The sequence below is a fragment of the Phoca vitulina genome, unplaced genomic scaffold (genome assembly GCF_004348235.1).
Source record: "Phoca vitulina isolate PV1807 unplaced genomic scaffold, GSC_HSeal_1.0 scaffold1, whole genome shotgun sequence".
Lineage (NCBI taxonomy): Eukaryota > Metazoa > Chordata > Mammalia > Carnivora > Phocidae > Phoca > Phoca vitulina.
Window position 1 is genome coordinate 56,946,521 of NW_022589704.1, and position 17,502 is coordinate 56,964,022.

A 17,502-nucleotide genomic window follows, 5' to 3' on the forward strand; every position below is an offset into this window, starting at 1 on the left:
AGTACTGTATTTCAGAAAACTCTCAAAATGAGGAATTTTATTTGAACTGAAGTCAAGCTGGCCAGGTTCCTCTCCCTGTCTTCTGCATCACAAATCATAGGATGAGTCCTGCTTTAAGGGTCCACAGTCTTTTAATAATTGATTTTCATTAGTAAGCAGGCCAGTTTGCATTGTCAGATTTGATAGAAAGCCTGCTTGTTACTTTTAAGCACTAAATAAAAATTATTTTAATGCCAAGTGAAAAGTACAAAAACACATCAGTATGATACTGTTTTCAGGATGTTCAAAGATAAACAAAGCTAAGTAATATTGTACAGGGAGACATACCCATTTGGTAAAGTTTCGAACAAAAAACAAGGGAATGGTTAAAGAACTATCAGAATGGTGATTACCTTTGATGAGGAGACGAGCCTCCAGGAAGCATCGTTGTTATTGGCAGTGTTCTCTTAAGTTTGGGACAGGGTTCACAGTTATTGGTTCATGTTATCATTGTATCTCCTAAGTTACATATGCTATGACTGCTTGTGTGTTGTGCATATCAAATTTTTCACTAAATGAAGTAGCTGGATTCCATCCTGTTAAAATGAGAAAGGTGTAGGAGATTCATTGTTCAAGCCTTAAAGTTGGTAGCTTTTCATAAATACTTAGCCCCTTTCTGAATATCTTTTCCATTGCAGTGTCTAGAGTTTTATATAATTTTTTATTTGAACCCCAATTAATTCATGCAGCTATAACAGCTGGTGGCATTTAGATTCTAAATATTGCTTATTCTCATGTGGATGCATCATTAGAATCAGGTGTTGTAATCGCCCATTGCTGCAGTAGATGGAAAGTCAGCCAGAATAAATATAGTTCTGGAGAATGCAGAGGGAATAATTGGAAAATGTAATTTGTATGTAAGAATTCATTTTGTTTATGCATGTGGTTGTAAATTTTTTTTTTATCTTTTAATAAGAATGGCATGTAGGCAAACAGACTGGTTTTGTTAAATGTGTTACTTGATAAGTGTTTGATCATATCTGTAAGGACAAGGCTATCTCCCAAATTCCTACCTGATTTTCTTAACACTATTTAGCAAATACTTCAGCTCTGTTCTGTGAGGCACTGGGCGCGCACATGCTTCCCCGTGCCTGGTTGTACCTTCATTTGACCTGTTGTGGTGAAATTGCCTGCTTCGGACTTACAGGCACCTTTCACTTAGGCCCAGTCATAGCAACTTAGCTCAATAAGCGACTTTGTAAAAGCCTAACTTTTCACTCTGTATACTGACAAAGACTGACACATTCTTAGAGAGATGTCTTTAAGAAACAGTAACTTTTCTTTTTTCCACTCAGCCGCCGATAAAGATGATAGTTCAGAAGACCTGTCAGTGCCAAGTAGTCCACATACGGAAGCTATACAGCATAGTTCTGTCAGCACATCCAATGGAGTCAGTTCAACCTCCAAGGCCGAAGCTGTGGCCACGTCAGTCCTCACGCAGATGGCGGACCAGAGTACAGAGCCTGCGCTCTCGCAGATAGCTATGGCTCCTGCCTCCCAGTCACAGCCCTCAGGAAGTTGATTAAAAACCTGCAGTGTGGCAGTTTTAGATACTCATTAGTGACTTCAAAGGGAAATCAAGGAAAGACCAGTTTCCATTTATGCGAAATCTGTGGTTGTAAATTTTTTTTTTTTACTTGAAATTAAATTTGGCTCTAAAGTTGGTGTAGCAGCAGTTGATGATCAGACTGAACAACAGTTTTTAGTCTCTGGAAAAAGACTGATTTTGCTTTTTTTATAAATATTGTTAGATTTATTAATTTCCTGTGCTCAACGTGTAAATTGTATTATAATTCATTGTGGTTTATTTCACTTTTAATTTGGTGGTGTTTTAATAAATGGGGGTGTTACTGAATCTCTTCCCACTTCCATTTCTTTTGACCACCTCTTAATCCTCAACTGTGATGGTAGTATTGTTTATCATTTATACCAAAGTTCTGCGTAGTCCCTATTGACTTTGTAATGTTAACAAGGTCATAAAGCACTAGCAAGAGAAAGATAAGAGATTTGCTTTTAATCTTTTTGCCTTTTATTTTGCACATTATGCAAAAGGAAAAACATTAGAAAACACTTTTTAAGTGAGTGAAACATGGTAAGAGACATACGATGCTTTTATGCACACTCTGAAACTAAATCAAGATCATTAATCAGTGTGTTTTAAGATTTTAAGTAGACATGAATTTGGAATCCTTTATCATTTCAAAATGACTATTTTTCAAATCCTCAGTGTTTTAAACCCTATGTTTTGAGGCTATTAAAATAATGAAATTACATAATCTACGATACAGGGTTATCCAATATCTTAATTTTTTGAAATTAGGTTTTGGTTTTGGTTTTTTTTGCAGATTTCAGGTTGCAAACTGAGAAGTTTATGCATAATCAAGTATGGTATGGTTGCCAGAAAAAGCCTAAAAATTACTTAGAAAATTTAAGACTGTTTACCCCCATTGTCTTGTACTTGCAAGCTAACTTGTACTTATTCTTGTGAAAGCACTGTCATCTTTTAGTAGCAAATTTTGATAAAGTTTCTCGTGGGAAAAAAATCAGTATCTATCTTTAGAACAATGTAATTATAATGTGGGAAGCAAGAGTGGATGAGAGAGAGAGAGACAGAGAGAGAGAGAGAGAGTGTGTGTGTGTGTGTGTGTGTGTGTGTATGTTTCTTTCAATAGTTTATGCCAGCAGTCTTTGCTTGAATGTGTAATGATGCCTTCAGTGTGATGCTGGCCAATAGATGATTGCAATTTAAAATGTCATTACTGTGCAGGCTTGGATAACTAACATTCCATGATGTAGTTTGTTTCTGATGAGATGATTGTAGGTACACTTTTCTCATTATCCAGTCATCTGTGGGATACTGAGTTTTCTAATGTGCCATTATCTATTTTTATTCTGCAGTTATGTTCAAAATACAGTACAATATTTTAAAATAGACTAAATTGTTAAAGTAGTAGATGTGTGTAAGAAAACTTTGTAAAATAGTTATGAGTCCTACCCAGTAGCAACTTCTGGCATTCAAGCAGGATTCCATTATGTAAATAACTGTAATGCATTTATAATAAGTTGTGTAGTTTGTTCTGCATCTATACTACACTATTTACGAACGTCTCAGTGCCATCTCCTAATGAGACTGACATTTAAAAAACCTATATCGAATATCCTTGATAATTCCAGGAAATATCCCACCTGCCTAAGTTCCAAACTGGGAAACATTCAAATTATACAAATGACATTTCAGGACTTTTAGGTATGAAGATAATAGGATTTTTATTGTTTGGCTTATTAAAAGTGAGCATTTTTAGTTGATAATCCTACTTCTAAATTTTTTTTTTATTTTAAACTGATTTTATAATTTTAAAGTAATGAATTTCTAATCGTGACTTTGCCATAGTTCTGCTAAGGAGTTGATCTCAAAGGCACAAAATATGAATTCTGCAAGGCGGCTATTTTTTATTGTAGTTTGGATGGGTTAGGAAAAGCCTCAATTTTTTCACTCTCCTAAGTCCTTCAGTACATTTTTCTTTTATTATTTATGCAAGTTAAAGTTTTTGGGTAACAGGAATTCTTGCAACTGTAAAATAAAACTACATAGATGTAAGAAGTCATGTAAACGGTTAATGAACTTACCAAGGTTAGCAAAACTTTCATTGTAAATCAGTCTGTATTCAGCAAATAAAAATCATTATTAGTTGTATACACAAATTCCATTTTGACTTTCAGGATGTCACACTACTTCTGTACCTAGCATTTTGAGTCCTTATATTTGCAATGTTACACAAACTGTACTACTTTCTTTTATGTGCAGTTTGCATGAGTAAACCATCAGAGAATAAATTCTATCTTTAAATTATGTTCATAATTTGCTTGTCCTTACCTATCTTTCATAAAGTAACATCACCTGATAATAATATGGGTGTTTTTTTTTTCTTCAGGACGTTTATTACCTGAGAAGAACCAGGTAGTCTTTCTATTTGTTATAAAATTCATTGCTTCTCAAAGACTTTTCAACTGCAGGGTGCTCAGGCCTTGTTCTTCTCTGCATTCATTAAGCCCCATTCATATACAGTGAACCTCTAATGTTCCCCAGCCAGGAACCTTCCCTCAACTACAGCCACACACAGATCCACCAGCCTTTGGCATCTCTTGGCGACTGCCTAACAAAACATCTTAAACATATCGTGTCCAACTTTGTGTGTTAACTATAGTTCAGTATAACATGTCCAGCACTGACTCTTCATCATGCCCCACCTTCCCTTCAAGTGTACTTCTCCAGCAGTCTCTCATAAGGCACTGATGACAGCTCCATTCTTCCAGTTGCTTAAGCTGGGACAACTCTGTTGTGATCCTTGATTCCTCTTTTCTCACAGCCCACCTCCAGACTATCCGGAAATGCTATTGGCTTTTCCTTCAGAACGGTCGAGAATTCAGCCGCTTCTCATCCTGTACAGTGCTATCATCCTGATCCATGCCCTCAGTTTTTGTCACCCAGGTTACTGTATTTGCCTTGTAACTGTCTCCTTGCTTCCCCCCTGCCTTCTGTAGACCATCCTCAGTACAGCAGTTAGAGTGGTGCTTTCCAAATGTGAATCCGCTTATAGCACTTCTCTACTCCAAATCCTGGAGCCCCCTCTTCATTGCACTCAGAGCTTAAAGTGGCCTGCAAGATGATTTGCTCCCCCACCCCCGTGCTGTTATATCTCTGAACGCATTTACAACTTTGTTTTATTCAGTGAATGAGTGCTTAACTAGGTGTGTTGGTCATTGTTCTGGGCACTTGGAAATCCACCAGTAGCCCAAACACAAAAATCCCTGCCTTTTGGAGCTACATTCTAAAGTGGGTGGGCAGGAAAGTGTTGGGGGAAAACAATAAACATACTAAATACATTGTATATTATGTTAGAAGTGGTCAAGTTTAAGAAACAGAGGCGGAAGAGCATGTGAAGTGATATTTCAGTCTTCTCTTTCAGATTGAGCCAATCTGAAGAGATGCAAAAAATCAAATGGCCAATTTTTACATTGTTACACATTCTAACAAATGTACTTAATCTGGATTACATGATTTTAGATAAAAGATTTCATGAAGACAAGGTGATGTTCTCCTCTAACAAAATTTGACGAAATATTAAAAGGTCAAACTCATGTTGGCATTGATTTGTTTCAGAGGACAGGAATATAATCTTGTCTCTGGCGTGTACTTAATGTTAAATGTAGTTTTATTAATTCTACGTCTCAGACTGTGTAGCAATTAATGCTTGACATTAAGAATTTACTTATGAGAGTATAACTATGGGAGAATCCTGTTTACTCCTAGGCCTTCATTTATGTAAATATACACATGCACAGATACACAGGAAAAAAATGCCTAGATGACACAGTTATCAATTAGTTCTAAAAGACATTTAGAAAAAAAACATTTTAAATCTGATATTTCTAGATTATCTTGACCATAGGTTAATGGTTACTTTTGAAGGAAAGTTGTACCATTTTATGTCTGATGTAGTTATGAAAAATCATTTCTTTAAACTATTAATAAATACAAATATATTCCCTAATTCTCACATGGTTTTAAAAAAAGTACAGGTCTCTCCAGACTAACAACTGACTGAGACATGGTCGTTCATTGAGGCAAAGTATTAAGATCCTAGAGAGTTTAGCATCCTTCTATGTGGAGAAAAATGCACACAAAATTTAGAATAAAGACTTTTCTGGAAAAAGCATTCTACCATTTCAGTAAATGGTAAGTTGCCATAGAAAAAGAACAATCAGTGAAAATGTTTCAAAACTAAAGGATTTATTAGTTCTGAAATAACAAAGGCCATGTGACATTGGAACCTACAATAAAAGAGAAAATATGCATAGTTTTATTGTTGTAGCAGTCCAAAGCACCAAATCAAATGTTAGTTGTAAAATTACCAAATATGTCACGGCACTCTGAAAGGGTTTTGTTATTCAACAGTGGGCCAGTGAGTTGCATCTTTTTTCCTCAAATATACATGAAAATTTTTCCAGTGGCTTTCTGAGAAGAGGAAGTCCTTGGTACAACCTGGTCATGGTCACAATGCCTTCCCTTGCCTCTTTATTTTGCATTAAATTTTACATTTAAGACCATTCCTTGAGCTAGAATTTGTTTAACAAAATAGTTGCCATGGCTTTATCATGCATTACCTCAATTATTTGGGAAAGTGTTTGAGTCTGAGTCTCATTTTTAACTGTCAGTTATGTCAGATAAAGATTGGTTTACTTTATTCACTTACATTAGAAATCACTTTCTATGAAAGTAGACCCCCACCACCACCAAAAAAAAAAATGTTCTCCCAAAGAGGGCATGTAAATTAGGAAGAGATGCAGTTTTTTATAGCCTGACACAAAAATTGAGCAATAATTATTTAATGGGGTTTACTTAGCAGAATTTAAGATGATAGAGTTGTCTATTGTAAGGTTCTCCAAATTGGGAACAAGTGCATTGTTTATGAGGAAATAGACCTTGTCAATACATCTATCTTCAAAAGTAAACCCTTTGCATTATCCATTATTACTGTATTGTTTGATTTTTTTCTACCAATAAATTTTTTTAATTTAAACATGTAATTTAAACATGTAGCTTTTAAAGTCCATTTTGGGAATTGTGCTTGTTAAAATTGTCAGAGGGTCTAATTAAATAACATCAGTGAAAAATAAAAGGTAATAATACTATCCTAGCATTAATTAGTCTGGACATTTAAAAAATCAGATAATTATTGACTTTCCCCAACTACTAAATTTTTAGGAAAGTACTTCTTTTACATCTCAATTTATTCAGTTCAGCTGATGGTTTCTGAGGTGACTTCCAGCACCATGAGGCAATCTGCTAAAGCATAAACATCCTTGTCAATAGCTTATCTGTAGATGCTATAGGAGTGCCTCAAAAGCAGTGCGCTATCGTTGAAAATGACATTGCTCTGTAAGAACTTGCATAAAAGACATCTGTATGCCTCCTATAACTAGTAGTCTAGATTATAGAGGGCCTTCAAAGTTGATTGGGACTCTAAAACCTAGCAAACCATTGACTTTCAGAAAAGGGACATTAGGAAAGTGGTTTAAGGAACAGACAGTAATAGGAAGGCTGGCCCACATGGAAATCAGCTACCAAGTTGCAGTAATTCAGGCATGAGTTGTAATAAGGACTAGGGAAGAAGGGCCAATAAGTAGCAAAAGGAATAGGTATAAGAAATATTTTGCAAGAAATACCTATAGAGTTTATAGACTAAAAGGGAGATGATGAAAAGCAAAGAAAGAAGACTCCCATTTTTGAGGCTTGAAAGACAGGTGGTATCACTTGTAAGAATAAGTAAGTTGGGAAAGGGAGCTAATTTGGGAAGGACAGGTGTTTAGTATTTTGGAGATTAAATGTCCAGACTCCACCAAAAAAACGACTAGAAGCAATGAATGAATTCAATAAGGTCACGGGATACAAAATCAACATATAGAAATCTGTTGGATTTCTATGCACTAATAATGAAGTAGCCGAAAGAAATTAAGAAAACAATTCCATTTCTAATTACAAAAAGAATATAGTACCTAGGAATAAATTTAACCAAGGAGGTGAAAGACTTGTACTCTGGAAACTATAAAACATCAGTGAAACTAATTGAAGATGACACAGACAAATGGAAAAGATACTTCATGCTTATGGATTGGGAGAACAAATACTGTTAACATACTCCCCAAAACAATCTATAGTTCTAATGTAATCCCTATCAAAATACCAACAGCATCGTTCACAGAACTAGAACAAATAATACTAAAATTTGCATGGAACACAAAAGACCCCAAATAGCCAAAGCAATCTTTTTTTTTTTTTTTTAAGATTTTCTTTATTTGACAGAGACACAGCGAGAGAGGGAACACAAGCAGGGGGAGTGGGAGAGGGAGAAGCAGGCTTCCCGCTGAGCAGGGAGCCCAATGCGGGGCTCGAGCCCACGACCCTGGGACGATGATCTGAGCCAAAGGCGGATGCTTAACAACTGAGCCACCCAGGCACCCCAATAGCCAAAGCAATCTCGAAAAAGAACAAAACTGGAAGTATCACAATCCCAGATTTCAGGAAATACTACAAGGCTATAGTAATCAAAACAGTATGGTACTGGTACAAAAATAGACACACAGGTCAAACAGGACAGAATAGAGAGGCCAGAAATAAACCCACAATTATATGGTTAATCAAGAACAAAAAAGGCAAGAATATACAGTGGAGGAAAAGACAGTCTCTTCAAATGGTATTTGGAAAATTGGATAGCTACATGCAAAGAAATGAAACTGGACCACTTTCTTACACTATACACAAAGATAAACTCAAAATGGATTAAGGCCCTAGGTGAGAGACCTTAAACCATAAAAATCCTAGAAGAGAGCATAGGCAGTAATTCTCTGACATCAGGGGCGCCTGGGTGGCTCAGTCGTTAAGCGTCTGCCTTCGGTTCAGGTCATGATCCCGGGGTCCTGGGATCGAGCCCCGCGTCGGGCTCCCTGCTCCGCGGGAAGCCTGCTTCTCCCTCTCCCACTCCCTCTGCTTGTGTTCCCTCTCTCGCTGTGTCTCTCTGTCAAATAAATAAATAAATATCTTTAAAAAAAGAATTCTCTGACATCAGCCATAGCAACATTTTTCTAGATATGTCTTCTAAGGCAAGGGAAACAAAAGCAAAAGTAAACTATTGGGACTACATCAAAATGAAAAAGCTCCTGCACAGCAAAGGAAACTATCAACAAAACAAAAAGACAACCTACTGAATGGGAGAAGATATTTGCAAATGATATATCTGATAAGGGGATAATATCAAAAATATATAAAGAACTTACACAACACCCAAAAAGCAAATAATCCAGTTAAAATGGGCAGAAGACATGAACAGACATTTCTCCAAAGAAGACCTACAGACGGCCAATAGACAAGAAGATGCTCAACATCACTCATCATCAGGGAAATGCAAATCAAAACCACAATGAGATATCACCTTGCACTGTCAGAATCAAAAACACAAGAATCAAGCAAGTGTTGGCAAGGATGTGGAGGAAAAGGAACCCTTTGGCACTGTTGGTGGGAATGCAAACTGATGCAGCTACTGTGGAAAACAGTATGGAGATTCCTCAAAAAGTTAAAAATAGAACTACCATATGATCCAGTAATTCGACTACTGGATACTTACCCAAAGAATACTAAAACACTAATTTAAGCTATATGCACCCCGATGTTTATTGCAGCATTATTTGCAATAGCCAAGTCATGGAAGCAACCCAAGTACATTGATACATGAATGGATAAAGAAGTGGTGTGTGTGTGTGTGTGTGTGTGTGTGTGTGTATTCAGTGGAATATTACTCGACCATAAAAAAGTGAAATCTTGCCATTTGTAACGACAACATGGTTGGATCTAGAGGGCATAATGCTAACTGAAATAAAAGAGAGGGACAAATACCGTATGTTTTCACTCGTGGAATTAAAACAAATGAACAAAGAACAAAGAAAAAAAGATGCAAAAAAACACTCAAATACAGAGAACTGATGGTTACCAGAGAGGTGAGGGGCGGTGGTTGAAATAGGTGAAGGGGATTAAGAGTACATTTACCAGGATGAGCACTGAGTAATGTATAGAATTGTTGAATCACTATATTGTACAACTGAAACTAATATAACACTATATTATACTGGAATTTTTAAAAATGTAAATATCCAGGAAGCACATAAAAATGTAATAATAGCCTCTATTGAGTATATTGTTTACTAGGGTACCTCCATTTATCTCATTCAAGCATCATCAAAACCCTGTGATAGTACTGTTGTTTTAGTAAGAAAAGAGTTGACAATAGGGATTTGGAAGTTGATCATTAAAATCCTGAGACTGAATTAATTATCTTGAATTATTTGAAAGACAAGATGTAATGGGAGACAGGCAGAAGAGCAAGTCTTGAATATTACCATATGATTATAGTAAGAGAGAAAAGGCAGAGTGGTCAGAAGAGAACCAAGATAGTATAATAATTCATTTCTGTGGTGCTCTACAATATATTAAGTACTTTTATAGATACTAACTTATAAGAACCTCTGAATCATATGAAGATGGCATTACCTCATTTTATTTTATTTTTTAAAAATATTTATTTTGGAGAGAAAGGTGTGCGCGGGGGGGAGGGGCAGAGGGAGAGGGAGAGATAAATCCCAAGCAGACTCCCCATTGAGTATAGAGCCCAACGCGGGGCTCAGTCCCACAACCTTGAGATGATGACCTGAGCCAAAGTCAAGAGTTGGATGCTCAACCAACTGAGCCACCCAGCACCCGTATCCTCATTTTAAATAAGAAATCAACCTCAAAAGTTGAATTATTTAATCAGTGCTGCACAACCAGTAAGTGGCAGGATCAATATCTACACCCATCTCCTAATCCCAAACAAGTGTTCTTTCTGGCACAGACAAGAAAAGCAAAACTTAAAACAAGTGGTTTACATGCAACAAAAATGTCAAGGGTTGTGAAGATACAAATTACCACTTAATTTAGGAATAAGAATGTCTTCTGTGACCTATGGGAACATATTCAGTACAATGGTCTGAACAAGTGACCATAACCTCATAGGCACTTGGATTTTATCTACCATCAGGGGATCGCAAAGAAGTCTTGGGCTCTCTGATTTTTGAAACTACACCCTTACATTAAAGGAGTACCTTAGGATCACACCCACAAAGAAATAAAAAGAAAGCTTGTTTCTTACTGCATATGTTCCAATTTTTAAAAAGTCTACCCTGAAAAATGGAACACCCCTGCCCTGTGCAGTTGGGTGTCATTGTTTCAGTGTGCACCATCCACATGATCTAGGGAATCAAGCTGAAAAATTAACAGGATACATTTGGCACAAATGCAAAATCTCTGTAAGTGAACATTCCTGCAGTCCAACTCATACTCAGGTGTCATAGGGAAAAAAAATTTGCCTGACTAAAAATGAGTATGTGTTAGAACAAACAAAACTGCCACAAAATAGGATTAGCAAACAACAGGAGGATTAGAGCACCAAGAACTTGAGCTGATAAAACAATCTGAAAGAAAATACAAGGATGTTAAAATGACTAATGAATAAAAGAAGAAATCAAAACTAAGAAAATAAGACGCTCTGAAATATAAACAGGAAGATTTGAAAAATAATAGAACTTTTACAAGTGAAAAATACACACATTGAAATTAAAAGCTTGGGTGGCTCAGTCGTTTAAGTGTCTGCCTTCGGCTCAGGTCATGATCCCAGGGTCCTGGGATCGAGCCCTGCGTCGGGCTCCCTGCTCAGCGGGAGGTCTGCTTCTCCCTCTCCCTCTGCTGACAGCTCTGCCTGCTTGAGCTTGCTGTCTCTCTGTCAAATAAACACATCGTTTAAATAAATAATAGCCTCTATTGAGTATATTGTTTAAAATGTTAAAAAAATTAAAAGGTCAATGTATGTTAATTGTAGACTAGAAGCAGAGAATAGTACACTCAAATTAGACTTGAAGAAATTATACAATGTATCAAGGGATAAAGGACATATAAGAGAGAAGTTGTGAGACAGAGTAGAAGAAGCTCCTAGGTGTGTCTAATAGGAATTCCAGAAGAAAAGAGTTAAAAGAATGGGAGAGATTATATTCAAAGAGATAATGACAATATTATCTACAATAAATTAAAGACAAATTCAAGAAACAGTTTACATAAATCTATATCACTTCCTGGACACATCCTGTTAATACTTCAGAACACCAAAGACAAAGAGACAATCTTAAAAGCAGAGGAAAGACACTATCCCACAGAGGAATAAGAACCAAAAAATGACAATGGACTTATAACAGGGGTCAGAAGAAAAAGGGAATAATATCTTCAAAGTGCTCAAGAATCCTTGCTAATTGCTAACACAGGAGTATTTTCTCTACTTGGTGTTTTTGAAATTTTCCCAGAAAAAAGTTTATTTTAAAAATTGAAAAACACTGAGGGATAAATGACAGCCAACCCAGAATTCTATTATTTAACTGTTACTTAAGAGTGAAGGCAAAGATAGATTGAAAACCCAACATGTCAAAACGTGGGTTCCTGCTAAATTAGTCCATACAGTACATAGATGGAATTTCATAAATTTAAATAGGAAAAGAAGAAAGGCTGAAAATGAGATAACAATCTAACTTAAGTTATGAAAACAATAACAAAGAATACTAAAAAAAGGATAATTAAAGGAAAGTACCAGTGGAAATGGGTATTTTAAAAAATGAAGGGGTGCTGGGTGGCTCAGTCGTTAAGCATCTGCCTTCGGCTCAGGTCATGATCCCGGGGTCCTGGGATCGAGCCCCGCATCGGGCTCCCCGCTCAGCGGGAAGCCTGCTTCTCCCTCTCCCACTCCCCCTGCTTGTGTTCCCTCTCTCGCTGTGTCTCTCTCTGTCAAATAAATAAATGAAATCTTTAAAAAAAAAAAAAAATGAAAGGAGAAACAACACCCAAAGTTGGCTTTGAGGAAGGAAGGGCGGAAAAGACAAAACTCTGGGGAAGAAATATTTTAAAAATTGAAAGAAAGGATTATGGTTAGTGTGCTTTTCTGTATGTAATGTTCTCCTTCACTAAACTTTTAAAATTATAACAAAAAATCACAGATAAACAATGCTAGGGAGGAAGAGGGATTAAATTCAGCAGAGACATAAAATAGTAGAATAACAACTCCATAAAAATAACTTAACTTGATAAAGAGATAATTTTTTTAGAAAATGTAATTCCAAAATTCAAAACTATGTGGAGATTAAACAACATGGCACCAAAACCAGACGAGGGTGTCACAAGAAAATACAGTCCCCTGTCCCTTATGAACATAGATGCAAAAATCTTCAACAAAATATAAGCAAACCAAATTCAACAATACATTAAAAGAATCACACTGGGGCATCTGGGTGACTTATTTGGTTAAGCATCTGACTTGGTTTCAGCTGAGGTCATGATAGCAGGGTCCTGAGATCCAGTCCCATGTTGGACTCTACACTCAGTGTGCAATCTGCTTGTCCCTCTCCCTCTGCTCCTCCCCCTGCACTCATGTTCGCATTCTCTTTAAAAAAAAAAGAATCATACTTCATGATCAAGTGGGATTTATTCCAGGGATGCAAGTGTGGCTGCAAATCAATCAATGTGATATGCTACATTAAAATATGAAGGCTAAAAATCATAGGATCATCTCAAAAGATGCAGAAAAAGCATTTGACAAAATTCAACATCCATTTATGATAAAAACCTCTCAAAGTGAGTATACAGGAAACCTACCTTAACACATGTTAAAGGTCATATATGACAAGCCCACAACTAACAATCATACTCAGGAGTAAAAAGCTAAAAGCTTTTCCTGCAAGATCAGGAACAAGGTAAAAATGCCCAGTCTTGCTCTTTTATTCAACATAGTACTGGAAGTCCTAGCCAGAGTAATTAGGCAAGACAAAGAAATAAAAGGCATCCAAATTGCAAAGGAAGAAGTGAAATTGTCACTGTGTACAGATGACCTACATATACAAAACCCTAAAGACTCCACCAAAAAAACCTGTGAGAACTAATAATTGAAATCAGTAAAGTTGCAGGTTACAAAATGAATACACAAAGATCTGTTGCATTTCTATACAATAATGAAGAAAGAAATTAAGAAAACCATCCCACTTATATTTGCATCAAAAAGAATAAAATACCTAGGAATAAACTTAACCAAGGAGGCAGAGAACCTGTATGCTGAAAACTATACAATGTTGATGAAAGAAATTGAAGAAGACACAAATAATTGGAAAGATACTCTGTGCTCACAAACTGGAAGAATTAATATTGTTAAAATGTCCATACTACCCAAAGCAATTATAGACTCGGTGCAATCCCTATCAAAATTTCACAGAAATAGAAAACACAATTCTAAAATTTGTATGGAACCACAAAAGACCCCAAATAGCTAAAGCAATCTTGAGAAAGAAGAGCAAAGCTGAGGCATCGTTCTCCTAGATTTCAAATTACATTACAAAGCTATAATAATCAAAACAGTATGATATGGCATAAAAACAGACACGGATCAATGGAACAGAATTGAGAGCCCGGAAGTACAGTCACACACATAAGGTCAATTAATTTACAACAAGGGAGCCAAGAATATACAATGGGGAAAGGATCGTCTCTTCAAGAAATGGGGTTGGGAGAACTGGAGGGTCACATGCAAGAGAATGAAACGACCACTATCTTAAACCATACACTAAAATTAATTCATAAAACTCCTAGAAAAAGACATAGGTGGTAAACTCTTTGACATCAGTGTTGGTGTTGAGTTTTTGGATTTGACAGCAAAAGCAAAGACAGCAAAAGCAAAAATAAACCAGTGGGACCATATCAAACTGAAAGGTTTCTGCACAAAATGAAAAGGCAGTCTAGGGAATTGGAAAAAAATATTTGCAAATCATATGTCTGATCAGGAGAAATATCCAAAATATATCAAGAACTCATATAAAGCAAGTATTGAGAACTCCTACTCAATAGCAAAACCCCAAAATCTGATATAAAAATGGCAGAGGAACCAAATAGACATTCTTTCAAAGAAGACATACAGATGGCCACTAGCACAAATCATCAAGGAAATGCAAATTAAAACCACAATGAGATATCACTTTAGAATGGCTATTATCAAAAAGAAATAAGTGTTGATACTGTGGAGAAAAGGGAACCCTTGTGCACTGTTGGGAATGTACATTGGTGTGGCCATTGTGGAGAACAGTATGGGGGTTCCTCAAAAAAATTTAGAGATACCATATGATCCACAGTACCACTTCTTGGTATTTATCCAAAGAAAATTAAAACACTAACTTGAAAAAATATATGCACCCTCATGTTCATTACAGCTACTTAGAATAGCCAGTATATGGAGACAACCTAAGTGTTCATAGATGGATGAATGTGTATATACATCCAATGGAGTACTACAAAAAATGAAGAAAATCTTGCCATTTGTGACAACATGGATGAACCTTGAGGGCATTCTGCTAAATGAAATAAGTCAGAGCTAGACAAATAGTGTTATGATCTCACTTTTATGTGGAATCTTAAAAAATAAAAACAAAAAACCCTGAGCTCATAGATACAGAAAACAGATTGATGGTTGCTAGAGGGAGGCGTGTGGGGAGATGGTCAAAATGGGTGCAAGGGGTCAAAATGTACAAACTTCCAATCCAGTGGAGATATAATGTACAGCATGATGACTATAGTTAATAATACTGTACTGCATATATGAAAGTTGCTAAGGGAATAAATATTAAAAGTGCTTATCCTAAGAAAAGATTGTTATAACTCTGTATGGTGATGGATCTTAACTAGACTTACTGTGGTGATTATTTTGCGATATGTACAAATATTGAATCATTATGTTGTGCACCTGGAACTAATATCATGTTAAATGTCAATAATAACTCAATAAAACAAAAATCCCTGGGTAAAAGATGCATTCATTTTCTATTTGTACAACAAATTACCACAAACTTACTAGCTTACAACAATACCTATTTGTTATCTCAGGTTTTTAGGCCCGAAGTCTGGGCATGCCACAGGCCCGGCTTCTCTGTTTCGAGTCTCACAGGCTGAAATCAAAGTGTTGGCTGGGCCTGTAATCCCACCCGAGGCTTCATACCCTCTTCCAAACTCACTGCTTATTTGCAGAATTCAGTTTCTTAGAGTTGTAGGACTGAGGTCACTCAAACACCGTGACCAAATTCCTGGCCCCTTATGTTACTTCTCATGAGGCTATTTGGTAATCTTAAGTAATTGCAAATATTTATGGCAAGAGCAGATTTGGTTGACTAGTGTTTGAAATAAATGGGCACTGATTTGATGCCCTAAAATGCCATTGTGGACCAGTTTCACATTCATCATGATTCTGAGGTCCACTCTTTCATTTGAGTGAAATATAAATACTCCTTTGGACAGAGGAAAGATACCGATCCAGTAGTACATCATACTCCTTCAAGACAAACCAAAATAGACCCAGTTTAAGCGACTCATCTCAAAATATAGTACTTCTTTCTAAAACTTAGAAGAACAACTTGTATCTTCCTAAATGGAAGGTCTATTAGAAAAATTGCATTTAGAAGGAGAGCTGTAGTTAGGAATTTTTAAAAATAATTTCAAGATCTTAAGATCAGATCTAACTGTAAATTAGATTATATTTATGTTCTACTTGATGAACAAGCAGAAACTACTAAGAAATTCACTACAAAAGCATTGTGTGGGAACCCAATGAATATTAAACAAGCATTAAAATCATGATTTATGTTCTAATTATAACCATGTAAAAAGATGCATAGGGTAAGATGAAATAAATATATTTTCAAAGAAAATAAAACCAGTGCATCGGCTTTCCCAATAAATTTAACTTTTTTTTTTAATTTTGGAATTCTTTGTTTGTTATTGTTGGGGAGAACTTCAGGATGGCAGATAGAGATAATGTGGAATGCAACCCTATCTCTTCCCTGTACATAAAAATAGATATATAATATTTGAATTTTTTTTTTAGAGAGAGTGTGCAGCAGGGGGGAAGGGGCAGAGGGAAAAGGAGAGAAAGGATCTTAAGCTCCACCCCCTGCGTGAACCCAATGCAGGGCTCAATCTCACAATCCTGAGATCATGACCTGAGCTGAAATCAAGAGTTGGACGCTTAACCGACTGAGCCACCCACGCGCCCCAATATTTGAAATATTTTAATACATCCAGAGCTATAAAGCAAAAAGAGTGCCATAAATAAAGAAGATTCCCACAGCAGAGAGTTGGATTTGAAGTTAAGTGTCCTTTGGAGCTCACCTGACATTATATAGCAGACTTTTAATATACCTTACAGTCAGAAGGCCTGGTGTACGGGGAGGGCAGCCTGAGGACACAGCCCTGCACCAGCAGGCTGAAGTGGCCGGTGACCTTCTGAGAGTCCTCGTGGCCTCCTAGCTCTCGCATCCGCTTGAGCTCTCTTTGGACTCTGTAACCAGATGCCGTTGCCATAGGCAGTCGGCTGGGCCCGCGTGCTCTGGGTCTGCAGTTACCTGCCATCACCCTCGCCAAAGAGGCTCCAGGCCCAGGACCTCATCACTAGCCCGCCTCCCGCTACAAGAGGAAGGGGCCCAGGCAAAGTGCACACAGCCCTGGGCCGGGGCTTCTCCGATAGCCAGATGTTGTTCTTTGCTCATCTGGGCAGCCAGGGGAGGGGGGTGATGTATTTAATCATTGATTTAGAAGAGCTCTTTAAACTGTGTAAAAGTAGGTTTGGGTACACTGGAGGGAAAGCCCCAAGTCCGGCAAGCTGGGGCTTGGGGTAGAGCCCTGGGGTAAACGTCCGGTTCTCAAAGTCCTCGGAATTGGCTTGTTTCTGGTCCGCGGCTCCCACACTGCGCACGCCTCCAACGTCTGCTGTGGGATCCTGGGGCGGCGTTGTGGGTGAGATGTGGGCG

At 37.1% G+C, this 17,502-nt stretch overlaps 1 protein-coding gene across 4 annotated transcripts in view; it reads left to right on the forward strand.

The window, feature by feature from the left end:
- Window positions 1–3,886, forward strand: part of ATF2 (activating transcription factor 2) — an 86,828-nt gene extending 82,942 nt beyond the window's left edge. For all 4 annotated transcript variants that reach the window (XM_032407672.1, XM_032407699.1, XM_032407690.1 and 1 more), the window contains one exon: window positions 1,335–3,886. In XM_032407672.1, the coding sequence (XP_032263563.1) occupies window positions 1,335–1,561 (227 nt within the window). In that variant the 3' untranslated portion in view covers window positions 1,562–3,886. The remainder of the gene's footprint in view (window positions 1–1,334) is intronic.
- The last annotated feature ends 13,616 nt before the right edge of the window (window positions 3,887–17,502 follow it).